The sequence below is a fragment of the Macaca fascicularis genome, chromosome 20 (genome assembly GCF_037993035.2).
Source record: "Macaca fascicularis isolate 582-1 chromosome 20, T2T-MFA8v1.1".
Lineage (NCBI taxonomy): Eukaryota > Metazoa > Chordata > Mammalia > Primates > Cercopithecidae > Macaca > Macaca fascicularis.
Genome location: NC_088394.1, coordinates 4422557 through 4450271, shown reverse-complemented (window position 1 = coordinate 4450271; position 27715 = coordinate 4422557). Strand labels below are relative to the sequence as shown.

The 27715-nt window shown below is 54.5% G+C and overlaps 2 protein-coding genes across 36 annotated transcripts in view; one reads left to right on the top strand and one right to left on the bottom strand.

Moving 5' to 3' along the window:
• Positions 1 to 20774, top strand: part of TRAP1 (TNF receptor associated protein 1) — a 60309-nt gene extending 39535 nt beyond the window's left edge. The window contains exons 7-18 of one of the 2 annotated variants that reach the window (XM_005591092.4): positions 1037 to 1146; positions 1796 to 1869; positions 2671 to 2826; positions 4396 to 4516; positions 5544 to 5613; positions 12129 to 12276; positions 13759 to 13944; positions 14642 to 14780; positions 15240 to 15325; positions 16108 to 16253; positions 19953 to 20025; positions 20582 to 20774. In XM_005591092.4, coding sequence (XP_005591149.1) covers positions 1037 to 1146; positions 1796 to 1869; positions 2671 to 2826; positions 4396 to 4516; positions 5544 to 5613; positions 12129 to 12276; positions 13759 to 13944; positions 14642 to 14780; positions 15240 to 15325; positions 16108 to 16253; positions 19953 to 20025; positions 20582 to 20683 — 1411 coding nt within the window. In that variant the 3' untranslated portion in view covers positions 20684 to 20774. The remainder of the gene's footprint in view (positions 1 to 1036; positions 1147 to 1795; positions 1870 to 2670; positions 2827 to 4395; positions 4517 to 5543; positions 5614 to 12128; positions 12277 to 13758; positions 13945 to 14641; positions 14781 to 15239; positions 15326 to 16107; positions 16254 to 19952; positions 20026 to 20581) is intronic. The other variant, XR_012429657.1, reaches the window with a different exon arrangement.
• DNASE1 (deoxyribonuclease 1) overlaps positions 20716 to 27715 on the bottom strand; it is a 38194-nt gene continuing 31194 nt past the window's right edge. For 2 of the 34 annotated variants that reach the window (XM_005591093.4, XM_074028711.1), the window contains exons 2-10: positions 23562 to 23802; positions 23079 to 23226; positions 22662 to 22750; positions 22413 to 22496; positions 22022 to 22137; positions 21674 to 21804; positions 21444 to 21598; positions 20986 to 21082; positions 20716 to 20900 (exon numbers count right to left, since the gene is read on the bottom strand). In XM_005591093.4, coding sequence (XP_005591150.1) covers positions 20853 to 20900; positions 20986 to 21082; positions 21444 to 21598; positions 21674 to 21804; positions 22022 to 22137; positions 22413 to 22496; positions 22662 to 22750; positions 23079 to 23225 — 867 coding nt within the window. In that variant the 5' untranslated portion in view covers position 23226; positions 23562 to 23802 and the 3' untranslated portion in view covers positions 20716 to 20852. Of the gene's footprint in view, positions 21083 to 21443; positions 21616 to 21673; positions 21805 to 22021; positions 22138 to 22412; positions 22497 to 22661; positions 22751 to 23078; positions 23227 to 23561; positions 23803 to 27715 lie in introns of all 34 variants that reach the window. The other 32 variants (XR_012429665.1, XR_012429666.1, XM_015442473.4 and 29 more) reach the window with 21 other exon arrangements.

The window sequence follows — 27715 nt, the reverse complement described above, 5'->3', positions numbered from 1 at the left end:
CCCACTTTGGGGAGTCAGTGACTTTTGTGGCTCCAAGTGGCCCATGGCGCCTCTCTGGTCCCATGTGGTTGGTCACCACCATTGCACTTGGGAAGGCAGGCCCAGCCCACACTGAGCTCCTTCCTCAGTGGCTGGGCTGCAGGACTGGCCTCTCGCCCGGTGGCCCCTCTGCAGCCTCCTGTGACCGACCTTCTGCAGGAGCTCATTCTGCTTCCTCCCAGCCCTGGCATTTCCTGGCTTTGCCTCCCCAGCCCACCTCTGCCTCTGTAGGGTGAGGAGCCTGCTGGGGGCTTTTTTTTATTTTCTTTTGGGACGGAGTTTAGTTGCCCAGGCTGGTGTGCAGTGGCACAATCTTGGCTCACTGCAACCTCCACCTCCCGGGTTCAAGCAGTTCTCCTGCCTCAGCCTCCACATCCAGCTCTGGGGGCTTTTTAGCAGGTGAGCCGCTTCCAGCCAGCTGAGGTGTCCTCCCTCCATGATGCCATTTCTGTTCCACAGTGTGTGCCGTGTGCTCAGCTGGACTCCCCGCTCTCCCAAAACTCACTTTCCTGTTTAATTCCATGAGAGCAGGGCTCACAGTAAACTTGGGTCAAGGCATCCACACGACCCTGCCGGGGGATTCCACGCTCCTGTGCTTCTGAGATGGTTTTCTGTTCTTCTTAGGGGGCGCCTGGCCCCCTGGCCTTTGTTTTGGCCCCTGGGCATCCGGCAGCTGATTTGGAGCTGGGCCAGGCTCCCACAGTGCCCCAGGGTTTTCGGGGTAAGCCCAGGAGCTTCTTCCAAGCCCAGGGTAGGTGGAGGACCCCCGGCCCACCACCCAAGGGAACCAGAACTCTGCCGCCCGCCACAGGGTCATCGTTCCTGATGGGGATTTGATGGCCTGAGTGGTGCCCTGGGGTCAGAAATGGGGCATTTGAGGTGTGTCATGTGTTGGTTTGGGCTCTGCCTGTGAAACCCTAGGGAACCGCTGGAGTCCCATGCAGGGTGTGTCCCAGTGTCGTGCCCATCTGGCTTTTCCTTTCCTTGCCTGCTTTAGCTCTGGAGTGTTTGAAATCGCTGAAGCTTCAGGAGTTAGAACCGGGACAAAAATCATCATCCACCTGAAATCCGACTGCAGGGAGTTTGCTAGCGAGGCCCGGGTGCGAGGTGAGCGGGAGCCTGGGCCCAGGCTCACTCCGGGATCCATGTGTGGCCTGGAGGCCACCAGGTCAGCAGGCATTTTCCTGGGTTCTGCCTGCATGAAGGGTGTACAGGAAGAGCCACGAAGGACCAAGGTGCTGTAGGATTGGGAGGGGCTGCCCGCCAGGGCTGCGTAGCACTGAGCTCCTGCTGGTTCCGTGTGCTGGGACTGGGAGGAAGCCGGCCTGGCTGAGGCAGGCCTCATTCTCCTTCCTCTGCGTAGCGCCTGGCCTTTAGCGCACCTGGGGATTTGGCGCAGTCCTGTCTCAGGATGTGGGTGTGGCCTTCCCTGTATGTGTCCTGCTGGATGCTTAGGGAGGCCCTGAGTACCCTCCAGGAGTCAGCCCAGAAAGCCATGTTCCAGCCACGAGCTGGCATTGCAGTCTCGCAGCCGCCGGGGCCTCCACAGATCTGGTTCTCACTTGGGCTCTGCTGCTGCCCCCGTGAGACTGGCGGGAGGACAGGTGTCCCCGTGTGCCCCATTTCGGTACCTGTGAAGTGGGCACAGCATGGAGGACCCTTCCCAGCAGGCTGGCGCTCACCCTAGAGCTGCTGCAAAGCTTGCATTTTCACCAGCATTGTAGATGCAGTGTGGTTTTTGTTTTGTCCTTTCCAGATGTGGTAGCGAAGTACAGCAACTTCGTCAGCTTCCCCTTGTACCTGAATGGAAGGCGGAAAAATACCTTGCAGGTGGGCCTGAGCTCCTCCACGGGCTGCTCAGCCATGGAGACGAAGCTGTACGTTTCAGGGCAGCGGGGAAGAGATGAGCCCGGGGGTTGCGGCCCAGAGTCACAGGGCAAGCTGCTCTGTGGAGATGAGACCTGGGTGTGGGGATGAGGCAGGGCCCAGCTCCACCACAGCCCACCCCTGTGTACCGGGCAGCTGGGGTCAGGAGTCAGTGTTCACTGAGGTGTACCGCCCATCCCAGCTGGGTCACCATGTTAGTGTGCAGCCATGGTGTTCAGTGCAGCCACCCCACATCAATTCCAGAACATCCCATCACCCCAAAAAGCCCTTTCCCCACCACCCTTCCCCCGGCCCCTGCAGCCACGGTCTCCTTTCTGTCCGTTGGGCTGCCTGTTCCAGACATTTCTTCTGGATGGAGTCATGCGGACTGCTGTCCTCAGTGACTGACTCCGCTCCTCGCGGTTCAGCTGTGGTTCAGCGTGGGTCATCCTCGCTCTCACGGCCCTCACCATATTTGTCAGCTCGCCCTGCTGGGCAGCGTCGTCCTCTCCCACAGGCCCCCTCAGAGCCCGGCTGGTCCATCTGACATGTCGTCCTGAGGTGCCCCAGAGCCTTGTGTGTCTCCCCTGCACTTCCCAGCGCAGCCCACTGGTGGGGCTGGAGAGGGGTCTACACCTGAGACCACTGCCTGTCTGTCCCAGGGGCCTGTCTAGGGACAGGCGCTGCGGTGGCTCAGGCCTGCACGGTGGTGGGGAATACGTGCGTGGTAAACACGACGCTCTCCCCGCCGCTCTCTGTTTCCAGGCCATCTGGATGATGGACCCCAAGGACATCAGCGAGTGGCAACATGAAGAGTTCTACCGCTACATCGCGCAGGCTTACGACAAGCCCCGCTACACCCTGCACTATAAGACGGACGCGCCGCTCAACATCCGCAGCCTCTTCTACGTGCCGGATACGGTGAGCTGCTGCGGCAGGCCCATGGCCCTCGGGGGGACTCTTGTTTTGTCCCCCCGTGACGTCAGCTCTGCAGATGTCACATGATTAACGTGGCCGCGTGAGGGCATAAAAAACAGGTAGTGCTGGGTGCAGTGGCTCACGCCTGTCATCCCGGCACTTTGGGAGGCTGAGGAGGGTGGATCACCCGAGCCCAGGAGTTGCAGATCAGCCTGGCCAACATAGTGAGACCTCATCGCTGAAAAAAAAGAAAGAACAGATGCCTCTGGGTGGGTGACCACAGATGTTTCCTCCCTCAGGGGTCACACATGGCGAGGGAAGGATTGATGGGCATCTCAGTGCAGGCTGGGGTGGGGGCTTGTGGACTGGGGCCTGCCTGGGGAGGGCCCTCAGAGCCTGCATCACCTGCTGTGGATCAGTGGATGCTGTCCTGCCAGGCGCTCTGGGAAGGCCTGTGGTCTGCCGCTCTGTGGGCCTCTGTGTGCTTCCTCAACACCCTCCAACTCCCCTGCTTTCCTTTACCACACTGAAGTGCCCACAGATCCTGCCGTAAGGAGACCTATTGGGGGCTGAGAGCCAGCCTGTCCCGCCCCAGGCTTTCCTGTCCTTGTCTGCCTGGAACTCTCGTAATGTCCCGCACAGTTGGCATCCGTCTTGGAAAGAGCCACCCAGGTGTGGCCTCCAGGGGCTTGTTAGAGTCTCAGGCCCCACCCAGGGCTCCTGCGTGGGAGCCCACATTTTAACAAGCTCTCCCCGCATGTTAACAAGGTCCCCCTGCATTTTAACCAGATCCCTTGGATGTTAAGCAGACTCCCTGGATTTTAACCAGGTCCCCCCACATTTTAACCAGGTCCCTTCACATTTGAACTAGATAGCCCCGCATTTTCACCGGATCCCCTGTGATGAGGTGTGGGTCCTGGTTCCGGAAGTGCCAGTGTGGAGCAGGTGCTGGCAGACGGGTTTCGTGAGGGACAGACAGGAACTGAGCCAGACAGGAGCTGGCCCCGGCTTTTCGGACCTGGTCTCTGTCGTAGCCACTAACCCTGCCGGGTGAGGAAGCAGCATCGCCCATGCTGCCCCCCGAGCACACAGGGCTGGGTCCCATGAGCTGCATAGACTCTGAAATTTGAATTTCATCTTCATGTCTCATGAGATCCTCCTTTCCGAAATCTGTCCTCAACTGTTTGAAAGTGTGAAAATGACTCTTAGGCTACACAGAGGTAGGCCGTGAGGTGGATTTGGCTGGAGGGCTTTTTGCTGACCCCTGACCTGTAGCAAGGTTTGGCTGTGTTCAGGGTATTCAGGGGTACGTGCAAGGTTCACTTTCTTGTGTCCTCCTTAGGGGGTGGACTGGGGAGGGCAGCAGCTGCCAGAGAAGGCCTTCGGCCCCTGCAGAGCCACGGTGTGGGGCACTGTGGGGCCCCTGCACTGGGCTTCAACTCAGAGCAGATGCCGGGGGAGGGTGAGGGGGGCAGTGGGCGCTGGATTCATCGCGTCTGCCCCCTGCCTCCCAGCGAGGACCTACCTGGGGAGGGTCAGTGCCACATGATGGCGTGTTCTCCTCACCCCCAGAAACCGTCCATGTTTGACGTGAGCCGGGAGCTGGGCTCCAGCATTGCACTGTACAGCCGCAAAGTCCTCATCCAGACCAAGGCCACGGACATTCTGCCCAAGTGGCTGCGTTTCATCCGAGGTACGCTGCCCAGAGTCCGTGAGCTGTGCCCCTGTGGCCCGGTGTCGCCTGCTGCATCTGTGAGGGACCTGGCTGATTCCGTTCTCAGCAGCCATCCGCAGCGAGAGCACCACCATGGGCCTGCACCGCCGTGGGCCTGCACCACCACGGGCCTGCACCGCTGTGGGCCTGCACCACCACGGGCCTGCACCGCCGTGGGCCTGCACCACCATAGGCCTTCACTGCCCGTGGGCCTGCGAGTCAGCCACGTTTACACACCCCGGGAGCTGCCCCGCCTCCCTGTGTGAATGGCTGATCTTGGGGGAGCACTGGGGTGTTCACATTGAGGTCTTTCCGTGTGTAGGGATATTGTGTGAGTTTCAGGTTTATATGTGACTTGTGTTACATTTGAGTGAGATTGTAGTTTAAGAAAGACTTCAGTATTTAAGCCTTGGTACACATAGGTGCAAACCATCCCTGATGGAGTTTTTTTTTTTTTTTTTTTTGAGATGAGTCTTGCTCTGTCGCCCAGGCTGGAGTGCGGTGGCACAGTCGTGGCTCACTGCAACCGCTGCCTTCTGGGTTCAAGTGATTCTCCTGCCTTAGCCTCCGGAGTAGCTGGGGTTACAGGCATGCGCCACCACGCCCGGCTCATTTTTGTATTTTTAGTAGAGATGGGGTTGCACCATAATTGCCGGGCTGGTCTTGAACTCCTGACCTCATGATATGCCTGCCTGAACCTCCCAAAGTGCTGGGATTACAGGCATCAGACACCGTGCCCAGCCAGAGTTACGATTTTTAACATAAAGCCCAGGCTGTGGTTGTCCAAGTGTATCCCGAGGCTGGCCCGCCCACCCGCAGCCCAGGTCACTGTTCTGGGAGGTGGCAGGACGTAGAGGAAGCTCCGCCAGTGCCGCCTCTCTGCTTCCCTCTTAGCACACGTGCTGGGTTGAAGGCCAGGCCTGAAGACAAAGGACAGGTTAATGGGGAATGTTGGGTGGTGTGGAGGGCCGCAGCCCCCGGAGAAGCTGACCGCCGTGTCTCCCAGGTGTGGTGGACAGTGAGGACATTCCCCTGAACCTCAGCCGGGAGCTGCTGCAGGAGAGCATGCTCATCAGGTGAGCCTCGGGCCGTGGGGAGAGGACCGTGCTGGGGACAAGGCCCCTACCCGCTCCTTTGCCCCCACAGGGCCCTAGCCATGGCCCATGGAGCTGAGAGCAGAGGTGGATGGGGAAGCCTGGCCTGCACATGGGGGCCCTCAGGAGCCTTCCAGGTGCTGGCCTGGCTTCTGAGGCCTGTGGTCCAGAAGAACGTGGGGACAGCTGGTCATGGCTGAGGTTGGAGTCTGGATAGGGGGAGGGGCCGCAGAGCCAGACCTGCCCACCTGTGCCCCAGGGTTGTGACTGCAACCCTGCAGCAGGCCAGCCCTGTGTGGAGGGGACTCCAGTGCACTAGCTCCGGGTTCTCCATCAGTAGCTATGACTTCCCCATCCTGGCCCCAGGCTCACCAAATAGTCTTTGTTCAAAACCTCGCTTACTGGCTTTTTTTCCCCTAATGCAAGTAATATTTCCTTACTAGAGCACATTCAAGCCACCTGTGCTCTCCCCCAGAGATGACCGCTGTTGACGGTTTAGGGTTGGGTAGATTGGCAGCCACATAGGGCAGGTTTCAGAGGGAGCCTGTGGGGTGAGGATTCAGCTGGAATTAGGAGCTCGGGAGGTCTCTCAAGAGCCCACCATGTGCAGCATGCCATGGAGCGGGCCTTGTCAGAGCCCGCCACGTGCCTACAGTGCGTTCTTCCACCGATTTTTCTCCAGTGTTGAAATGGAAGCGGCTTCTCGGGTAAAGGATGAGGCTGGGTAGTTGGTGTGTGTTTGGGCTGTACTGTGGGGATGGCGAGAGGCCCATACTGAGAGGCACTGGTCCTCAGAGATTCTGTCCTGTGCCATGGGCAGGAGCAGGTCTGGGGAGATGGTGGACAGTGTGGCTTCCTGCCTGGTGGGTCCATGCCCAGCCCTGCACAGGTCACATGGCCTGCCGGTGATGTCCTCCCACCTCACTTCAGAGGCAGAGAGAGCCACGGAGATTTTTTTCTGTTTTCAACCAAGCAAGCCGCAGTAATGCTTTTATTGGTTGACTGATAGGGTCTTGCTGTGTTGCCCAGACTGGAATGCAGTGGTGTGATCACAGCTCATTGTAGCCTCAACCTCTCGGGCGCAAGCAATCCTCCCACCTCAGCCTCCCAAGTAGCTGGGACTACAGGTGTGAGCTACCATGCCTGGCTAATTTTTTTGTATTTTTTGTAGAGTTGGGATCTTACTGTGTTGCCCAGGCTGGTCTTGAACTCCTGGGCTCAAGCAATCCTTTGGCCTAGCCTCCCAAAGTGCTGGGATTCCAGGCATGAGCCACTGTACCTGGCCACTTAGATTTTTTGTTTTTGTTTTTCACACAACTGAATGCATATTGCTTATACTCTGTTTCCTTTTTTCTACCTAGTTTATTTGCAGCAGTTCCCATGTCATTTTTTGGAAGCACTTTTAGTTGCTACATCATGGGATATCACAGGGACATACCGTAGTTTACCGATCCCGTCCCTCGGGGCTGCACAGCTGGGCCGTCTCAGCGTTTCTGCTGTATGACACTGCAGTGCACATGTTTATCTTTGTTGTGAAATCTTTTTGTGTGTGTTTTTTTGAGACGAAGTTTTGCTCTGTCACCCAGGCTGGAGTGTGGTGGCGCGATCTCGGCTCACTGCAAGCTCTGCCTCCCGGGTTCACACCATTCTCCTGCCTCAGCCTCTCAAGTAGCTGGGACTACAGGCGCCCGCCACCTCGCCCGGCTAATTTTTTGTATTTTTAGTAGAGACGAGATTTCACCGTGTTAGCCAGGATGGTCGTGATCTCCTGACCTTGTGATCTGCCTGCCTTGGTCTCCCAAAGTGCTGGGATTACAAGTGTGAGCCACTGCACCCGGCCTGTTCTGAAATCTTTACCTGCAGCTATATTTCCTTAGGATAGAATACTAGGGGTGGGGTTACTTGGACAGAGGATTTGACCATATAAAAGGTTTTTTCCTTGCTCACTACAGATACGTTATATAATCAATGAAAAGGGGACCTCAGTCCTTGTTTCCCCACACAGCCGTGCTGGCTCCTGACAGCAGGACCCCACCTTGCTGCTGACATGACCGCAGGGCAGCAGATGTGCTGACCTCGGCAGGATGCGTCCCCACCCCACAGCAGTAACTGTTCTGTGATCGTTAGAGTCGTGCTCTTTGGTGTATTGACCCTGTGTGCGTGGAGTGCGCCTGTGGGTTACTGGTGGTCTGCCCAATGTTTCAGTTCACTTCAGTGAAGAGACGGCTTGGGGCTGACTCCCGGAAGATTATTGCTGGTACTGGAGTTGTCCCCACCCTTTGTCCACCCCCATCACCCTGCCCAGGAGTGGCCACAGGAGGGGAGGTTCCAGGCACAATGTCCCTGGGCTGGATAAAGCAAAGGACACCCACTGAACTGGGGACACGTCTGGCCTCATCTGGGAAGCTCACGGATGAAGTGGAGGCAGGGGCCAGGCCCTGTGGAGAGGGAGCTCCTGGCGTCCCTGCAGGCTGAGGCGACTGCATTCCTCTCCCCTTTCTGAATGTGTTTCCTGAGTGTTTCTTCTTCACTGAGAACGGTGCTGAGCCTGCATAAACACCTGCTTCATCCTGTGAGGGGAGCCGGGAGTCCTCACTCATAGTTGTGGAAACTGAGTCACAGAGGGGTGGTCTTCCTCAGTAAGGGAGCTGCATTCCTGGCTGTGGCAGGCTTGCTGGCCCCCTGGTGGTGCCCAAAGCTGCAGAGCAGGAGTCCTCATCCCAGCTTGTGGTTGTCAAAGGTTGCGTTGTCAGTCTGAGAACTCATCTCGGTCAGAAAAGAGTCAGTTGAAATTAGAGCTTTTAAAAGAATCACAGACTTAAAAGTTGGAAGCATGGTACCAAGAACATGTTTTTCCTCGAACCCTGTGAGAGGAAGTTGCGTTCCCGATGCCTTTGGGGTGCATTTCCAACAAACAAGGATGTCCTCCCCTTTGTAATGAACAGATGTGACAGGGGTGGTATTTTGAAGCTATGTAAATGTCACATTCTTCATGAAACTCTCAATATATTCATTTATTTACTTAAAATATTTGTGTGTTGGCCGGGCAAGGTGGCTTACGCCTGTAATCCCAGCACTTTGGGAGGCCGAGACGAGTGGATCACCTGAGGTCAGGAGTTCGAGACCAGTCTGGCCAACATGGTGAAACCCCGTCTCTACTTAAAAAATAGAAAAATTGGCCGGGCGCGGTGGCTCAAGCCTGTAATCCCAGCACTTTGGGAGGCCGAGACGGGTGGATCACGAGGTCAGGAGATCGAGACCATCCTGGCTAACACGGTGAAACCCCGTCTCTACTAAAAAAAAAAATACAAAAAACTAGCAGGGCGAGGTGGCGGGCGCCTGTAGTCCCAGCTACTCGGGAGGCTGAGGCAGGAGAATGGCGTGAACCCAGGAGGCGGAGCTTGCAGTGAGCTGAGATCCGGCCACTACACTCCAGCCTGGGCGACAGAGCCAGACTCCGTCTCAAAAAAAAAAAAAAGAAAAATTTGGCTGGGCACAGTGGCTCACGCCTGTAATCCCAGCACTTTGGGAGGCCAAGGCAGGTGGGTCACAAGGTCAGGAGTTACCAGCCTGTCAAGATGGTGAAACCCATCTCTACTGAAAAAACAAAAAAATTAGCCAGGCATGGTGGCAGGCACCTCTAATCCCAGCCACTCGGAGGCTGAGGCAGAGAATTGCTTGAACCCGGGAGGTGAAGGTTGCAGTGAGCCGAGATCGCGCCACTGCACTCCAGCCTGGGCAACAGAGTGAGACTCATCTCAAAAAAAAAAAAAAGAAGAATTAGCTGGGCGTGGTGGTGGGCACCTGTAATCCCAGCCACTCGGGAGCCTGAGGCAGGAGAATTGCTTGAATCCGGGAGGTAGAGGTTGCAGTGAGCCGAGATCGCGCCACTGCACTCCAGCCTGGGGGACAAGAGCGAGACTCCGTCTGATTAAAAAAAAAAAAAAATTGTGTTATGTTTATACTATTTATAATTTATTCATATGGGCTGATTTCATGTTTTATTCAAGAGTTTATAATATGTTGCTATTATTACTAAAATTTTTTTAAAATTATTTATTTATTTATTTATTTTTGAGATCGAGTCTTACTCTGTTGCTCAGACTGGAGTGCAGTGCAGTGGCAAGATATTAGCTCACCGCAACCTCTGCCTCCCAGATTCAAGCGATTCTCCTGCCTCAGCCTTTCAAGTAGCTGGGACTACAGTCACCCACCACCATGCCCCGCTAAGTTTTTGTACTTTTAATAGAGATGGGGTCTCACCATGTTGACCAGGCTGGTCTCAAACTCCTGATCTCTGGTGATCCACCTGCCTCAGCCATCCAAAGTGCTGTGATTATAGGTGGGAGCCACCATGCCCGGCTTATTACTTTTTATAGAGACAGATTTTCACCATGCTGATCAGGCTGATCTCGAACTCCTGACCTCAAGTGATCCAGCTGCCCTGGCCTCCCAAAGTGCTGGGATTACAGGTGGGAGCCACCGCATCTGGCCTATTATTTTTGACGTTCAGATGGTCCCTGATGTGGCCGGTGCGAGCCTCTTCATGGTCTCCCATCCTTTTGGACAGGCCCTGGGCAGATCCTGCTCTGAGGACTTCCTCTGGTACCAGATGTTCCAGGCTCACCTTGTATTGCATGAAGCCTTTTAGCCCTAGGACTACTACTTCTCTGAGGATCCCTATCTCCTTTAATGGAGAATGGTATTTAGAAGCCAAGATCTGGGCACTGTGGGTGTTCATCACTATTAAGGTGTCAGTGCTCCCAGGCCCTCTTAGTAGATAGAGCTTAGGAAGAGGAGAGACAGAGAGTGGGGGGTGTGTGTGTGTGTGTGTGTGTGTGTGTGTGTGTGTGTGTGTGTGTACATACCTATACCTATACCTTGATTTATTTTTCTCATGTTCCCACTGATACCTCCAATATGAATCCAGTGCCACTGGGATGCTCTGGTCTTTCCTTCTCCTGTGTCTGAAAGTCCCTTTGGACAGTGAGAAATCTGTCTCTCATTCTTTTTGTTTGTTTTGTTTTTGAGACTGATTCTTGCTCTGTTGCCAAGGCTGGAGTGCAGTGGTGTGATCTCAGCTCACTGCAACCTCCACCTCCCAGGTTCAAGCGATTCTCCTGTCTCAGCCTACCTGAGTAGCTGGGATTATAGGCACCTGCCACCATGCCCAGCTAATTTTTGTATTTTCAGTAGAGACAGGGTGGTACCATGTTGGCCAGGCTGGTCTTGGAACTCCTGACCTCAGGTGATCCACCCACCTTAGCCTCCCAAAGTGCTGGGATTACAGGCATGAGCCACCTCGCCCGGTTGATTATTCTTAACACAGTTACCCATTTGACCAATCCCCCTCCATGTAACCAATCTACCATTGCCACTGCCCTCTTCTGCGGATGTCCCTGTCACCCACTTGGGCTCTGACTCTCCACAGTGGGCTGGTCATGCCCCCAGCCTGGACACCCTTCTCTGAGGTTCTTGGGCTCTGACACCCATACCAGGCACTTCCCAACCATGGCCCTGCATAGACGCTTTCCCTGGGCTCTGCACCGCATCCTGGGCTACTGTCCTGTCCCATTCTGCCCTGTGGCTGAAGCACTGAGTCACTGGGGATGGAGTGCAGGAGGAAAGGCTGTAAATGAACTTGATACAGTGTTGTTCCCTTGCTCTGGATTGTTGAAATACATTGTAATTTACCTGCTTAAAGGAAAGGCGAAATATTAAGAAGGAAATAAAAATATCCCTAATCCCAGTGATAAAGTTGTTCCTAATTTTAGGCCATTATGTAATGCTGCAGTAAATATCCTGATCCCTCAAATCCCAATTTTGAAAAATGAGAGTGTACATATATTCAGTATAAACCCCAAATTACAGTGCACATATATAGTATAGACAATGCTGCTCCTAATTATGGAAAATTGTTACGTACATGTAGAATGTACAGTTTTTGCCTGTATCTATAGACATACTGTAATTTACCCATATTGGGATTTTTCTGGTTTTTCTTTCAACAGTTAACTTTCTCATGTCATTGAGGATTATTAAAAGATGGTTTTTGTTTAATGGCCATTTAGCATTACATAATTTTAGCCTATATTCTTGAACATGAAGTTGTTCATAATTATATTTTCTGTGCCACAGTGAAAATCCTGGTACGTAAATCTTGGTGTGCTCACGTGTTTCCTAAGGTGCAGTTCCTACAATCGGAACAACTGGCTTAAAGGTTGGAAGTGTTTTCTGGGTGTGGGTATCTGTCTCTAGGGGCAGCGGTTCTCCTCCCGCCTCCGGGGGGTGTGTGCGCTCCACCCTGCTGCCTCCTGTCCGGCCACTGCCCAGGGTTTCTGTGTTTCTGCTCAGTCTTTTTCAGTTGGGCCAATAACGGTACCTTGTTGTTTTCACTATTTTGATTCTTAGGGGGGCTGAACATTTTTTTGTACCCTCTGGCCATTTGTATTTCATAGAGGCTGCTTGTATGTATTAAATGCATTTCTTTTCTGTAGGAAACTCCGGGACGTTTTACAGCAGAGGCTGATCAAATTCTTCATTGACCAGAGTAAAAAAGATGCTGAGAAATATGCAAAGTTTTTTGAAGATTACGGCCTGTTCATGCGGGAGGGCATTGTGACCACCACCGAGCAGGAGGTCAAGGTAGGAGCTGTGTTCCAGGCCTTTCTCTGGGCCGCCTTGTCCCTGGGGTTGCTGAGGAAGCTGGTGGAGGCATCCCCTGACGTGATGGTGGTGCAGCTGGGCCCCCTGGCTACTGCTGCTGCTGCTGCCAGGGTCAGGAAATGGAAAGTCGGGCCTCTGGGCCTCTGGCACCTTCCAGCCGCGTCCTGAGCCTCCTGCCAGTGCTGTGCTCTATTCTGAAGGGCTCAGCCTCACTGCTGTCTGAAGTTGCAGCCCAGGTAGTGGCAGGAAGGGGGTGTGCGCAGACTGTCTCCCCGCAGAGGATGTTGGGGGCTGGGGAGCCACAGAGAGGCGGGACAAGCCAAGGACTGTGATCCTGTAGGTGGGGAAGGGGGTGGTCTCAGTGTCTGTTGAGGGACTATTTATCATGTACTGGATATCAGTCTCCAAATACTATGCTACTGGGGCCAGTCATTCAGTTACTGAAACAGTGGATGGCTGAAAAACAAAACATTTGTTCCATAAACATTTTTTGTCCATTTTTTATTGAGATACAATTTACATAGCATCAAATTCACAGAATTCAGCTTTTAACACGTACACTTCAGTGGCATTGAGTGCATTCACAGTGTGGTGCAGCTGCCTCCACCGTAATCCCAGAACATTTCATCCTAGGAGCCCATCCTGTGCTGATGTCCCTTCTCTCCAGCAGCGGGAGGAGGGTGGCCACGCGTGTGGGGTCCCAAGGAGGCTGCGTTCTGGTGGTCTGCAGACTCCTGCAGCTTCTGACACAGGCCTCTTCATTCTCGTTTATCTTCATTTGAGTTAATAGCACATAGGTAGGAGCCAGAGACATTTCTAGGTCTTTGTAGGTGTGCATGTGTGACATGTCTTAGTGCAGACCCACCATGTGTGCAGGGGTGGCCTGGGCCCTGCTGGGTGGATGCCCAGCTCCTTGCTTTTCCCTCTTTCCGTCTGTTTTCCCTGCTGTGTCCTTCCAGCTGCAGCTCCCATGAGCTCCAGAGGTCACAGTTGTGTTCAGGTGATGGGGAGGAGGGCAAACCCCTCCTCTAAGGGCCCTTCTCCAAATCCCACTGACACCCACTGGCCAGCTGTGAGGAAGACTGAGAACCGTGGACTTCACCCATGTCCGTGTGCTCACCAGAGACTGCCTCTGTCGCTGCGGGGAAAGGGAAGATGCTAGGTCCAGGCCAGGCTCTGCTGTTGCGGGGCAGGGGGTCCCCTCCCAGGGCATGGTGCGCGTAGCTCCCTGGAGAGCCCCTGCAAGAGGTGCTTCCCAAGCCCCCAGAGCTCCCGAAAGGGGCCTGATGGGCAGAGCAAGGCCTGGTCTGAGACAACCCCCAAGTCTACTACTGTCCTTCGCGTCAGGGCCAGCCTGGAGTGTCAGGAGGCCATGGGCATCAGAGGGTTTGCACCCAGCTGGTTGAGGGACATTGAGCCCATGGGCCTGGAGCAAATGGTGACCTGCCCCGTCCCTTCCAGGAGGACATAGCAAAGCTGCTGCGCTACGAGTCCTCAGCGCTGCCCGCCGGGCAGTTAACCAGCCTCTCAGAATACGCCAGTCGCATGCAGGCCGGCACCCGCAACATCTACTACCTGTGCGCCCCCAACCGGCACCTGGCAGAGCACTCGCCCTACTATGAGGCCATGAAGAAGAAAGACACAGAGGTGGGTGAGCGGTGGGTGGGGCAGGCTCCTGGGCTGCAGCCGGGGGAGGGTCTTGACCTTCTCAGCTCTCTGCTGGGTGAACCTGCCCACAATGCAGGGTGGGGCTGCACGGTGAGTCAGGGTCACGGACACAGAGGCTGGACTGACTGTGATGGTTGTGTGTGTCACTTGGAAGTCACATGTGCGTTTTTTTGTTTGTTTGTTTTTGAGACAGAGTCTTTGCTCTGTCGCCCAGGCTAGAATGCAGTGGCGTGATCTTGGCTCACTGCAGCCTCCACCTCCCAGGTTCAAGCCATTCTCCTGCCTCAGCCTCCCGAGTAGCTGGGATTACAGGCGCCCGCCACCAAGCCCAGCAAATTTTGGTATTTTTAGTAGAGACAGGGTTTCACCATGTTGGTCTCGAACTCCTGATCTTGTGATCTGCCCGCTTTGGCCTCCCAAAGTGCTAGGATTATAGGCATGAGCCACTGCACTCAGCCACATGTGGATTTCTTTATGCGTGGAGTGCTTCTGCCTTGAAGGCAGATGAGAGCCTTCCTCAGACCCAGGTGTGGCAGTAACTGTCACGTAGGCCTGGGATCCCCACCTGCCCCAGTGTTCCCCCGTGTGGCCCGCTTGGCTCCCTCAGCCCTCCTCCTTTCTTCTGTGGTGGGGGGAGGCCCCCAGGCCTGACCGAGCTGCTTTTGACCACCTGCAGGTTCTCTTCTGCTATGAGCAGTTCGATGAGCTCACCCTGCTGCACCTTCGTGAGTTTGACAAGAAGCAGCTGATCTCCGTGGAGACGGACATCGTCGTGGATCACTACAAGGAGGAGAAGTTTGAGGACGGGTCCCCAGGTCGGCATCCCCTGCTTTCTAGGCATGGGGCCAGTGCCTACTCCCTGCACGCCTCTGCTGTCCTGCAGTGAGGGCTTCCCTTGGGTTTTCCTCAGTTGACCTGGGCTCAGCCACCCCCGAGAAGAGCCTTGTGGGAGCACCCTGGTGACGGGGGGGAGGTGCCTTCTGGTTTAGATACCAAGGATCCGTCCAGTGTTCCTACCATGCTGGCTTCTGGAGCTGGCCCAGCTTCTTGAGAGGCTGTGTGTTGTCTTTTTAAAGCCCTAACCAAGTTGTATGGGCCTCAGGCAACCTGAAGCATCCTTTGAGGTTTTACTTTGAGATGAAAAGCATCTTGCTAGCTTCTGTCTCCGTCCTGGCGGGAGAGGAGGTGGGAGCTAGCAGGATGCCGCATGGCCCCCATGGAAGCCGGGGAGTGGGGGTGCAGGCCTGAGCTCACTCTCGCCTGCTCTTCCGCAGCTGCCGAGCGCCTGTCAGAGGAGGAGACGGAGGAGCTCATGGCCTGGATGAGAAACGTGCTGGGGTCGCGTGTCACCAACGTGAAGGTGAGGCTTTCCTGGGGATGGATGACCACTTAGCCACTGTGGCCCTCAGTGTGCCTAACAGGCCGGCCAGCTGGTAGCTTCTAGAACCTGGCCTGGTGGGTGTCCTTCCAGCAGCAGCAGAAGCCCATGGTGTCAGCTGGAGACCCTGTGGGTCGCTGGTGGGCACGTGTCGCCCGGGAGTGCCGCTGAGGCAGGAGGGCAGTGTCTTCCTCCCGGCCCTGCTCCCGAGCAGCTGCGAACTGAAAACGGAAAAACCCGCAGCCCCAGTGGACTGTCCCGGTCGCAACCCTCAGCAGGAGCTGAGGACGTGGGGGTTCCGAAGAAGGGACATGCTACCCCAGCCCTCAGGAGCTCACTTCTCCCTTGGGTTCTTAGGGGGTTTTGGGTGGGCTTCAGAGAGCTAAGACCCGCCCCCGCCCCCACCGAATCAGTCTAGCTTGGAGCAAGAAATGAGTGTCCCATGCATGGTCACTTGGAGGAGGGGCCTCATGCAGGGTGGGCTGGCGTGGACCAGAGGATGGATTTGGGCAGCTCCTGGAGGCAGCAGCAGGGGACCAGGGTGGTGGAGCCCCTAAGGCACAGTATCTGTGTGGGGCATCAGCTCAGGGCCCACAGGTTAGTGGGTTATGGGGAGGGAGGAGCACTGGCACAGGACAGTCCTTGAGATCCTGCCTGCTACCTCGGAGTCTGGGTGACCTTCACCCCTGGTTAAGATGCTGCCAGTCCCCAGCCCTCTCACATTGGGAGCCTTTATCACCTTCAACCCCTGGCTTTGCTCACAGGTGACACTCCGACTGGACACCCACCCTGCCATGGTCACCGTGCTGGAGATGGGGGCTGCCCGCCACTTCCTGCGCATGCAGCAGCTGGCCAAGACCCAGGAGGAGCGTGCACAGCTCCTGCAGCCCACGCTGGAGATCAACCCCAGGTGAGGCCACACTCCTGGCCCTTCCAGCCTGCGGGATCCCCCAGAATCCTGTGTGTGGTGTTCTTCTGTTGTGGAATGTGACACAGAAGAGAAGTGCGTGAGGCCTGTGGACATGTGGGTAACTCTGAGGAGCTGTATTCAGTTTAGGCTGCACCCATGTGAAACGGAACCTGGCCGGCCAGCTGCATCCCAACTTGTGACCATGTCCTTGTTTTGGTCTGTGGCTTTGCCACCTGTGCATGTCCTGAACATGCTCAGTTTTGCCTGTTTTGAGCTTTGTACGTGGATCTTGGTGTTTGCTGAAGTCTCACGTTGCTCACTTGGCATGAGGGTTGCCTACGCAGAGGGGCTGCCACAAGTTCATTTTCATAGCCGAATAATATCCGCTGCAGAAACCCACCTCGGGGCAGCAGACTCCTCCGTTCTGCTCTGCTGGGCCTCGGGTGGTTCTTGGTCAGAAGTGGTGGAGAACCACGCTGCTCTGAATATTCTTGTCCGCGCGTCTGGGGCTTGTGTGGGTTTCTCTGTGGCCCCGGTGGTGGGAGCTGCTTCCAGGGTGGACCAAGAACCCCCAGCCCTGACAGTGGCTAAGCATGTAAGATTTCCCTCCTTTCTTCCCGCTATTCTTTATATGCCCTTTATCTGTTGTAAATGTCTTTTCACCTGCCTTTAGGTATCTTTTGATGAGTAGGTATTCTTAATAGAACATTTACGTTTTCATTAGATGCTTTTTTGGGATCTTAAGAAATCTTTACAGAGTCATGAATTCATTGTTCCTATGTTTCTTTCTTTTGAGACAAGGTCTGTGCTGCCCAGGCTGGAGTGCAGTGATGTGTGCACCCTCAAACTCCTGGGCTCAAATGATTCTCTTGCCTTAGCCTCGTGAGTAGCTGAGACAGTGTGAACCATCATTCCTAATTCTTAAAAAAAATTTTGTGGAAATGGGATCTCATTATGTTGCCCAGACTGGTCTCAAACTGGCCACATGTGATCCACCGTGCTGGGATTATAGGTGTGAGCCACTGCGTCTGGCCTGTTGGGGTTTGACTGAGATTGTTTTGAGATTCCCTAAATGAGTTTTCAGGAGAATTGACACTGTTACAGTATCACTTATTTGCACCGATGAATGTGATATTTTTATTTAGGTCTTCAACATCCTTTGGTACCTTACATTCTCTGTAGAGTTCTGGTACCATTTTTAAAGAATTATTCTTTGTGGCTCAAGCCTGTAATCCCAGCACTTTGGGAGGCCGAGACGGGCGGATCATGAGGTCAGGAGATCGAGACCATCCTGGCTGACACGGTGAAACCCCGTCTCTACTAAAAAATACAAAAAACTAGCCGGGCGAGGTGGCGGGCGCCTGTAGTCCCAGATACTCGGGAGGCTGAGGCAGGAGAATGGCGTGAACCCGGGATGTGGAGCTTGCAGTGAGCCGATATCTGGCCACTGCACTCCAGCCTGGGTGGCAGAGCGAGACTCCGTCTCAAAAAAAAAAAAAAAAAAAAAAAAAAAAAAAAAGAATTATTCTTTGATGTGTCTTAGTGGGTATTTTAAAATTTCATTTTCTAACTTGTTATAGATGAAGTTTCTTTTCTGGGGGAAATTTTGTATACAGCAATTTTTTAAAAAATGAAGTTACATAAACAAGTTACCAAAAATGTTAGAAAACAACAGAAAGGAAATAAAAATCCATAGCCTTATCACTCCCCACAATGTAGCCTAAGTCGTATTTTAATTTCTGAGACAGGGTCTCACTCTGTCCCCCAGGTTGGAGTGCAGTGGGGCGATCTCAGCTCACTGCAACCTCTACCTCCTGGGCTCACGTGGTCCACCTGCCTTGGCCTCCCGAAGTGCTGGGATTACAAGTGTGGGCCACCATCCCCAGCCAGGGTTTATTTTGTTCTTTAGTACATGTCTAGTTTTTTTTTTTTTTTTTTTTTTTTTTTTTTGTCATTTTAGAATCTTACCTTTAAAAATTATACTGGCGGTGAGGGAGATGCATTGTCCTGGCCGTGGCACTGCTGGGGGAAAAGCTGACTTGGCTTATGGCTGTCAGTGCCGAGTAAGCACCTTCCCACAGCAGCGCCAGTTTGCAGAATGCCTGCGCCTCTGCTGGAGCAGCTCAGTGAGGCAGACACCATGTCACTGTAACTAGTTTGGGTGCCAAACTAGTTTTTTAAGATAGCTGCAGAAGTGCTCGTTTCTGTCTATTGCCAAAGGACTTCACTTTTGGAGACAGGGTCTTGCTCTGTCACCTAGGGTGGAGTGCACCAGTGGCGCCATCAGAGCTCACTGCAGCCTCGGCCTCCCAAAGTGCTGGGATTACAGGTGAGAGCCACTGTGCCCAGCCAGGTTCACTTTTGTTTTAAAATTTGGTGTTCTGTCCACATAGTTCAGAATTCAAAACTGTTTACGGGGGAAAATTTCCTCCTACCTGTGTCCCCAGTGCAGCCAGCATTAGGGCTTTTGTATTTCTGCAGAGATGATGTGCTCTTGTGGGCAGCTGCACCCTTGGATTTCCTGGGGGTAACCTGCTGTGCAGTGGGTCCTTGCCTTGCTTTTCTCCCGTAGGGTAACTAGGTGATCTCCGCATTAGCATATTAAGAATGTCCTTTTTTCCAGCTACATAGACTAGAAATGTGAGGATGTGCATTTAAAGTGTTTCCTGGTTTAGGCCGGGTGCGGTGTCTCACGCCTGTAATACCAACATTTTGGGAGGCTTAGGCGGGTGGATCCCTTGAGGTCAGGAGTTCGAGACCCTGGTCAACATGGCGAAACCCCGTCTCTACTAAAAATCCAAAAACTAGCTGGGGGTGGTAGTGGGTGCCCGTAATCCCAGTTAATTGGGAGGCTGAGGCAGGAGAATCTCTTGAACCCGGAGGCTGCAGTGAGCCAAGATCATGCAATTTCACTCTAGCCTGGGTGAAGGAGTGAGAGTCCATCTAAAAAAAGAAGTATTTAAAGGGCTACAGTTAGGAAGTGGAATAGCTGAGTCTCAGCACATCCACATGTGGTTTTCCTGAGTTCAGTTGTCCTCTGGAGAGGTTGTACAAATGTACAGTTCCCCGGAGCCCTCGGTTTTATCAGACTTCTCCTAAGTAAAAAATTATAATTTTCATGTTAAATACTACATGATGCTTTTTTGGCTTTTGGGTTTCCCCTTCTGAGATTATGAAGCATTTCTTCCCTAGAATTGTGCTTTTCATCTTTGATCCCTCTGGAATTTACTCTGGTCTAAATGGTTTTCTGCATGGCTCCCAGTTATCCCAGTGCTGCCGGACGGAGTGATCTGTCTCCTCCCTCTTCTGTGAAATACTGTCCTCATCAGGCCAGTGTCCACCCTCGTTACATGGAGTTGTTCGCCTTCCCCCTTTCCAGAGCTAAACTGTTTTATTTACTAGAGCCCTATAATATGTTTCAACATGTGGGACTTCCTCCCTTCTATTATTTATCTGGGAACCAAGGCATGTCTTCACATAAGCTCTTTTTGTCCCTTTAGTGTATTTTGATCTTGGAACTTGGCTACCTTACAGCATTTTCTAATACTGACACTCCTGCTTCGCTTGGGTTTTCTGGGTATATAATCATATCATCTATATACCTTTAAAAAACTAAATGTTCTGATAATCCCAAAACATGAAGGGAGGGTTGCAGCACGTGGTCCTGAGCTGCTTTTTCTGGTGGGTTCTGTGTTGCAGGCATGTGCTCATCAAGAAGCTGAATCAGCTGCGGGCAAGCGAGCCTGGCCTGGCCCAGCTGCTGGTGGATCAGGTGAGTGGAGCAGCTCAGGATGACTGCACAGATCCGGGCTACCAGCCCTGAGAGCCTACCTTCAGGCTGGAACAGCAGTTTCCTCCAAAATCCTGCCTTTTTTTTTTTTTTTTTTTTTGAGATGGAGTCTCGCTCTGTTGCCAGGCTGGAGTGCAGTGGCACGATCTTGGCTCACTACAATCTCCGCCTCCCGGGTTCAAGCAATTCCCCTGCCTCAGCCTCCCAAGTAGCTGGGATTATAGGTGCATGCCACCATGCCTGGCTAATTGTTGTATTTTAGTAGAGACGGGGTTTCACCACGTTGTCTCCTGACCTCGTGAGCCACCGTGCCCAGCCAAATTCTGCTTTAAAAAGGGAAAAATGGCCAGGTGTGGTAGCTCACGCCTATAATCCCAGCACTTTGGGAAGCGGGTGGATCACTTGAGGTTGCAGTGAGCCAAGATCGTGCCTCTGCACTCCAGCCTGGGCAACAGTGAGACTGTCTCAAAAAAAAAAAAAAAAAAATTGAAAAGATGCCCCACGGCCCTCATAATGGGTTTCTTCTCTTGCCTTTCAGATATACGAGAACGCCATGATTGCCGCTGGGCTTGTTGACGACCCTAGGGCCATGGTGGGCCGCTTGAATGAGCTGCTTGTCAAGGCCCTGGAGCGACACTGACAGCCGGGGGCCAGAAGGATTGACACCACAGATGACAGCCCCGCCGCCTTGAGCTTTATTTACCTAAATTAAAAGGTATTTCTTAACCTGAGTGCTGGGCTGTTTGTCTGGCTCCTGCGGCAGGATGGGTCCTCTCTTCCTGTAGTTCAGCTGGCGTGGGGAAGGCTGCTCACTTCAGCATCACCTCCACTGGATAGTGGTCACTGATGGCTTGGGCCTGCAGGCAAGTGGGCACAGGGTCTGGGCTGACCCTAAGTTCCTGTGTCCCATCCCCATGTGACTGTGCAAGGGAGGACACGTACCAGTTGGTCACTCAGGCCATAGGCAGCCTGGAAGTTAAAGGGAAGAGCCGAGTCGGGAACAACGGCGTCCTGGAGCAGCGTCCCTGCAACCACGATCCTGATGGGTGTTGGGAAGAGAGAGCAGGTTCCCCTGTCACCCATGGGCCTGGCTCAGGGCTCACAGGAACTAAACTAAGAGCCCTGGGACCTGACAGTGCAGGTCTGTGGGCGCCCAAAACTGCACACCCTGGCCTGTGCCCCTCAGAGTGGAAACCACGTGACAGCCTCATGTGTCTGCCTCTCCTCTTATCCCCAAACGTGCTTTTCCTAAAAAACTAAAAATCGTGGCTCTTGTTATTCCGTTTCCTGAGTAGATCAACTGAAGTTCAGTTGGGTGAGTGTCCAAAGGCCTCGAGATTTCTGAAGCCGGACGTATCAGTCACGGTTGCTCTTTGCCCTAAGCGCGATACCCTGCTCACCTGTCGTAGGCGCAGTGCGTCGATGTAGCTGTGGTGTCAGCGGTGTCAGGGATCAGCCACTGGAAGGTGGGGCTCGTCCGCAGGCGGATGGATGACCACTGGGAGGGTCTCACATAGCTGCAGCCCGCATTGAAGTCGCCCATCAACATGACATCCTACCAGGAAACGTTGCCTGTGGGCCCAGGGACAAGCGGAGGCCGCTGGTGCCCACTGCCCCGGGAGGGTCTCACCTCCAAACCCCATTTCTCTTGGACATCCAGGTAGACGTCATAGAGAGCATCGATCTCAGCTACTGCGTCCTCCGGGGCCGCATGCAGGGGGACAATGGCAAACTCCCTGACCTCTGTGCAGCGGCCACTCCCTGGGGGCAGGTTCAGTCACCATGTCAGTTGGAACTGTGAATCCTGACAGTCCCCCTGGGGGGTCATGTTCCAAATGAATGGAAAACCCAAGCCCCAGGGACTGGGAGGGCAGTGTGTGACATAGGCATTCCAGGTTCCCTAGGAGGGGGTGGAGGCCGTAAGCACCAAGCTGTGCCCCACCCTGGCCCAGGCAGCACCCAGTGTGGCAGCACCCACCTGTGAATGGGCAGGAGAACCTGACGATGGCTGGCTCTCGGCTGAAGGTGTCGTTCCCACAGGGCTCGCAGCCGTCATCGTAGTAGTAGCTGTCCACCACAGACACCTGGTCAGGCCTGCGGGAAGGCCGGGCAGGAGGAGGTGACCCCAGGCTGGAAGCTGCCCCACTCCTGCTTCCCAGGAGGCAGGCATTGCGTCACAGACAGGAGGGCGGGCGGGCAGGCCGCCACCTGCTCACCCCATGGGTCCGGGACCTCAGGAGGGTGTTTTGACTCCACCCTGGACCTGCCCTGCAGCCTCAGGTTCTTGCCCCATAGGACAAACTCCTTCCCTGCTCTGCTGGGGCCCTCCCAGGTGAAGGACGAGCTTCCTGGCTTTCTGGACCACCCACCTGTACACGAACAGGTAGCGCTCCTTATAGCTGTTCCGTCCCAGTGGTTCACTGACCACATAGTGATAGGTGTCTGGTGCATCCCTGGATTGAGGAAACAAAAGGTCCCAGTGGGCAGGGGGCTTAGGGGACACCTCTGGCTGCCAACAGCAAGGCTGTGCCCAGGTCCCCACCCTTGGGGCCCAAGTGAAGTGAGACTGTGCCCTGGACGAGATGTCACCTCCCTAGGACCCTGCCACTGTCACCCACTGATTGAGGTTGTCCAGCAGCTTCCCCACGGCAGTCAGGTGGCTGTCTCTGACCTCCTGGACCAGGGCGATGTCGTAGCGGCTCAGGATCTGGGGGCAGGGCCACAGTGGTGCTGAGCAGGGCTGGTGCCACCTAGGGACCCCACACTGCCACAAAGGGAGCCACAGTTCATGCTTGTGGCATTGCTCAGTTTAGCTGCAGCCTCATGTTTCTGCCTGGACTCCTGCTGCCAGCCAGGGACAGCACAGCAGGGACGAGGACCTTGGTCCGCAGCTAAGAGCCTGTTCTGCCAGGCTGGGGGCAGAGGCGCTCAGTACCCCACACCAGACACTCTGTGGCCCCACAGGGCTGGCACCGCCCACCAGCCCCAGACTCCAGAGCCCCTCTGCTTCTGGGGAGAGGCCGCCCTGGCCTCACCTGCACAATGTAGCTGACGAGGGTGGCATTGGACATCTTAGTCTCCCCAAATGTCTGGATGTTGAAGGCTGCGATCTTCAGGGACACGGCCCCCTGCAGTAGGGCCAACAGTGCCAGCAGAGCCCCCAGCAGCCTCATGCCCCTCATCCTGGGAGAGCACAGGGCGCAGAGACATAACAGAAGTGAGACGTCATCCCTGCCACAGCACTCCAGCCTCCAGGGGCCCAGCTGGCAGGGGCTGGTGCAGCTGAAGGTCGGGGGACGTGGGCAGGGGAAACCCCGCAAGCCTTTCCTACAACGTCCAGAAACCCAAACAGCTGGCACCACGTGGAGGACCCCGAGTCACTCTCGCATCCATCAGAAAACCCGCCCGGGAGGGACGCTGGAGCCGCCTCCTCACTCTCCGCCGGAGGACAAGACGGTAAGCCTCCCTCCCTGCTCCGAACTGGCCAGTCACCCGGAGGCTCTCCAGCTGGTGCTCACCTGAGATGATGGGGCTGTCCTCACAGATGATGAGAAGGCTATCAAGAATCTGGAATATCCTTTGATGTCAATTTTCTCCTTTTGCTGCTTTAAGAAAAAAAGTAGTTTATGAAGAGAGGTCTCTGAAGCAGCACTTCAAGGCCCTGGCAGTGCTGCTGGGTTCCAGATCCTGCACAGGCAGTGTGTGTCCGGGAGTTTTAAAGGTTCAGGCAGCTGTGACCTTCCCTGGGGCAAATGTCACCTGAGGGTGCAGAAAACAATGGCTCTGTGTGGCTTTCCGCATAGGTGGGTTGCTGGCATGTGTTTATTTCTGCAAGCACAGGTTTCTTGCTGCTATAAAAACCGCATCTGATAATCATGTTTGTACTTGGTTTTAAAATATCTGATAACAAGGCCGAAGGTTCCTGTCCTGTGTCCCTTGCACGTGCAGTGGCCCCCATTTTCCAGGATAGGGCAGGGATGGGCCAGGTATGTGCAGGAGGGTGGGGCTGGGCTCCAGTCTCCGTCTCTTGTCTGGGGGCCCCCAAGGACACCTTGGACTAAGAGGCCAAAGCCACATCCAAGGTTGCAAATGGAGCCCCCTGGTGGCTGAACAGCCATGACTGCTCTGTGGCCCAGGACACGCCTGCCTTCCGGATTCATCGCCATCAGGTGCAGGCAACCCTGCAGGAGGCTGAGGAGCTTGGAACAAGCAGCGGCGGGCGCCTGCAGCACCAGCGCCATGGGGCTAGGACAGGTGGGGGCTGCAAGGCCCACCCCAATTGCCAGCCAGCCAGTGGGGAGCCTTCTTGAAGTGGACAATAGGCTGTGTGTTTGGGCCCAGGGGATCCTGAGTGACCAGATCACAAGGGCAGGGCAGCAGCTAAAGGCCAGGCCTCAGGTCTAGTCATTTCTTGTTTTTGTTTTGGGTTTTTGTTGTTTTTGAGACAGGGTCTTGCACTGTGTTGCCAAGGCTGGAGTGCAGTGGCACAATCATGGCTCATTATAGCCTTGACCTCCAGGGCTCAGATAATCCTCCCTCCTCAGCCTCCTGAGTAGCTAAGACTATGGGTGTGCCACTGTGCCTGGCTAATTTTTAAGTTTTTTTGGTAGAGTCTTGCTGTGTTGTCCAGACTGGTCTTGAATTCCTGGCTTCAAGCAATCCTCCCACATAGCTGGGACTATAGGTGCATGCCACCAAGCCCAGCTATTGGGTTTTTTTTTTTTTAGGCAGAGTTTTGAAGCGAAGTGTTGCCCAGGCTGGAGTGCGGTGACGCTATCTGGCTCACTGCAACCTCTGCCTCCCGGGTTCAAGCGATTCTCCTACCTCAATCTCCTGGGTAGCTGGGATTACAGGCACACACCACCACACCTGGCTAATTTTTGAATTTTTAGTAGAGACGGGGGTTTCACCATATTGGTCACACTGGCCTCAAACTCATGACCTTGTGATCCGCCTGCCTCGGCCTCCCAAAGTGCTGGGATTACAGCACCCAGCCTATTTTTTAAAGTTTCTCGTAGAGACAAGGTCTCCAACTCCTGAGCTCAAGCAATCTTCCCGCAAATGCTGGGATTACAAGTGTGAGCCACTGCACCCGGCCAGGTCCACTCATTTCTTGGAATCTTTTTGATTTTCCAATTTGTATTTATCTCCTGAGGCTGCTGTAACTAACACAAGTTTGGTTGCTTAAAATAATAGAAATGGATCCTCTCACAGTTCTGGAGACTGGACGTCTGCAGTCAGGGTGTCAGCAGGACCCTGCTCCTCCTGGGGGCCCTGCGGGGACGCTCCTTGCCCTCCAGTTTCTGCAGGCTGCCAGCAATCCTTGGCCTTCCTTGGCTGTGGCTGCATCACCCCAGTTGCTGCCTTGTCTTCTGATGTGTGTGCCTGCATTTGGGGTCCTCCCAGAGAGCAAGGATGATGTCCTTATCTCACCAGCCTTTACTCACATCTGCATCCTTTTTTGCTACAAAAATCAACATTCAGAGGTTCCAGGGTGAGGGCACAGCTATCTTTTGAGCCACCCCTGGGTCTTGCCCGCTTGGAAGGGGTGTGCTAGCCCTCCAAGGACAGCCCTGCACATAGTATCTGTGGTCTTCCTGGGGGAGGAGGGCCTGGAGGGCTTGGCAGAAGTCCAGGCGAGATTCAGGTATGAGAACTGCAGGAAATGAATACAAATGGGGTCTGCAGGAAGCCTCAAGGGCCAGAGTCAGTAGGGGCCAAGGTCAAAGGTCAGGAAAGTGCTAGGTCTGGCCAGCTGGCCATGAAGCAGAAGGTGGGCCCAGTGGGGACTAGAAATAGGAAAGTAAACCACCCTCACCAAGACTGGTGCCCCATTCCATAAAGACACGCCGACAGACACCTCTGGCTGGCAGCGCCAGTGCACTCATCTGTCCCTCCTATTGAGACGGCATCTACCAGATGGAAACACCGCCACTCCTCAGGCTGCCAGAGGCCCCGTTGCAGGCTTTTCCAAAGGTTTCAGCGATGGTTCTTCCCTGTTTTCAATCTCTGAGTCTAGGACAGCCTCCAGCTGTCAAAATCCAGTCCCCAAGCAAGGCCACCAGAGGATTTGGTGTAGGAATTAGTCCTCTGCCTTTGGTGTTTGCCTTTCCTGGACACCCATCTCACAGCGACCCATCACGGGGAAGGGAGTAAGGCTAGAGGGCGGCCACTGTCCTCCACCAAGAAGCTGCCTGGTGCAGCTTCCAGGCGGGCACAGGGACACTAATTATAGCTCACAGAGCAAGTGCCCAGCCCCCCACATGCACTCAGCACATGGGACAAGGGTTCCCCTCTGGTCTGTCATCCCCTCCTGGCTCTTGACCAAATGCTGCCCCATCTGCTTTCAGGTGCTCCCAGGCAGTGCCCCTACTTCCTCTACCTGCCAGAAGGCAGGCTGGAACTTGGGCCTCGCTGTACAAATGGCGAGCACTGCCTGCCATGTGGCTGCCCTCAGGATGGGCTTTGGTGACAGCAGCACAGCCCTGGAGGAGCCTGGTCTGACGTGGGGCCTGTCTGGGATCACTGCTGGGCCTTCAACCATCTGGACCCTCCATGTCTTCCTCTGTCAGATGGAGTGACGTTATTCCCAGAAGAATCATGTCACCTCCTCAGAAGCCATCCTGCCCCTGTGGCCTGTGGCGTCTCCAGCACTCTCACTTCTCCCTTGTGGATCTCTTTTCTGTCTGTGTCACTCATTGCTGCCATGTAACAGCCACCTGAACACTCAGTGTGTACACACGCATTTCTCTCACGCTGGCAGCTCCGCTGGGATGGCTCTGCTGCCTGGGCCTCGTCCTGGGACTGAGCTGGAGGGACTGCAGCTCCCTGGGCACCCTCTTCCCACAGCATGGAAGGTGGAGGCTCCCAGCGCACATGCAGGACACGCGCCGCCCTAAGGCTGAGGTAGACCCGGCTGCTGTCGCTTCTACCCACATTCCATGGGCGCTGTCGAGCTGCAGGTCCAAGCCCCACATCGGGAGTGAGTGGGGTACACTCTTCCCATGCTGGGCCCCACTCTGGAGACAGGCCTGGGGAATGCCCAAGGAGAAAGCCCAGCGTCTCTGGGATTTTCACATCCACAGAGAATGGGTGCTGTCGGCCAAGGGCGACAACCAGAAAAGCTGACCGCCTTCTCAGATCAGGATGAGCTGTTTTCACATCAACCCCGAGGATCTGCAGCCTTCTCAGGTTAAATTAAACCTGTCCCAGACACAGGAAAGGAAAAGAGCACATAACAGTTATCTTGACATCTAAGCCAGGTCACATGCTCTGATTTGGCTGAAATTACAGGATAAAGGAAAAAATCCTACAGGCACCATGGCTGGAAACAAATGGCCTCAAAGGAATACCGGTGGCGGTGGCTTTGTGCAACCACAGCCGGTGCTGTGTGACCCGGCGACGTGCAGGCCAGGGAGGGTACCTTTCTACTGATCAAGAGTGAAATAGGGAAGGACGCAGAGCTGTGGTTTCCAGTCTACACGGAGGCACCCCCGTGAACTCACAGGGCACCATAAGATCCTCCTTAATGTTGAAGGAAGCAGTGATGCTCTGCTCTGCTCAGGGCCGTTCATGGTCTCAACGTTAACATTACCTTGCTTTGTAAGGGTGTCTTCCCTCTCTCTGCCATGCTGGGTTGTGGCAGTTACTGAACAAGCAATTACTGTGAAGG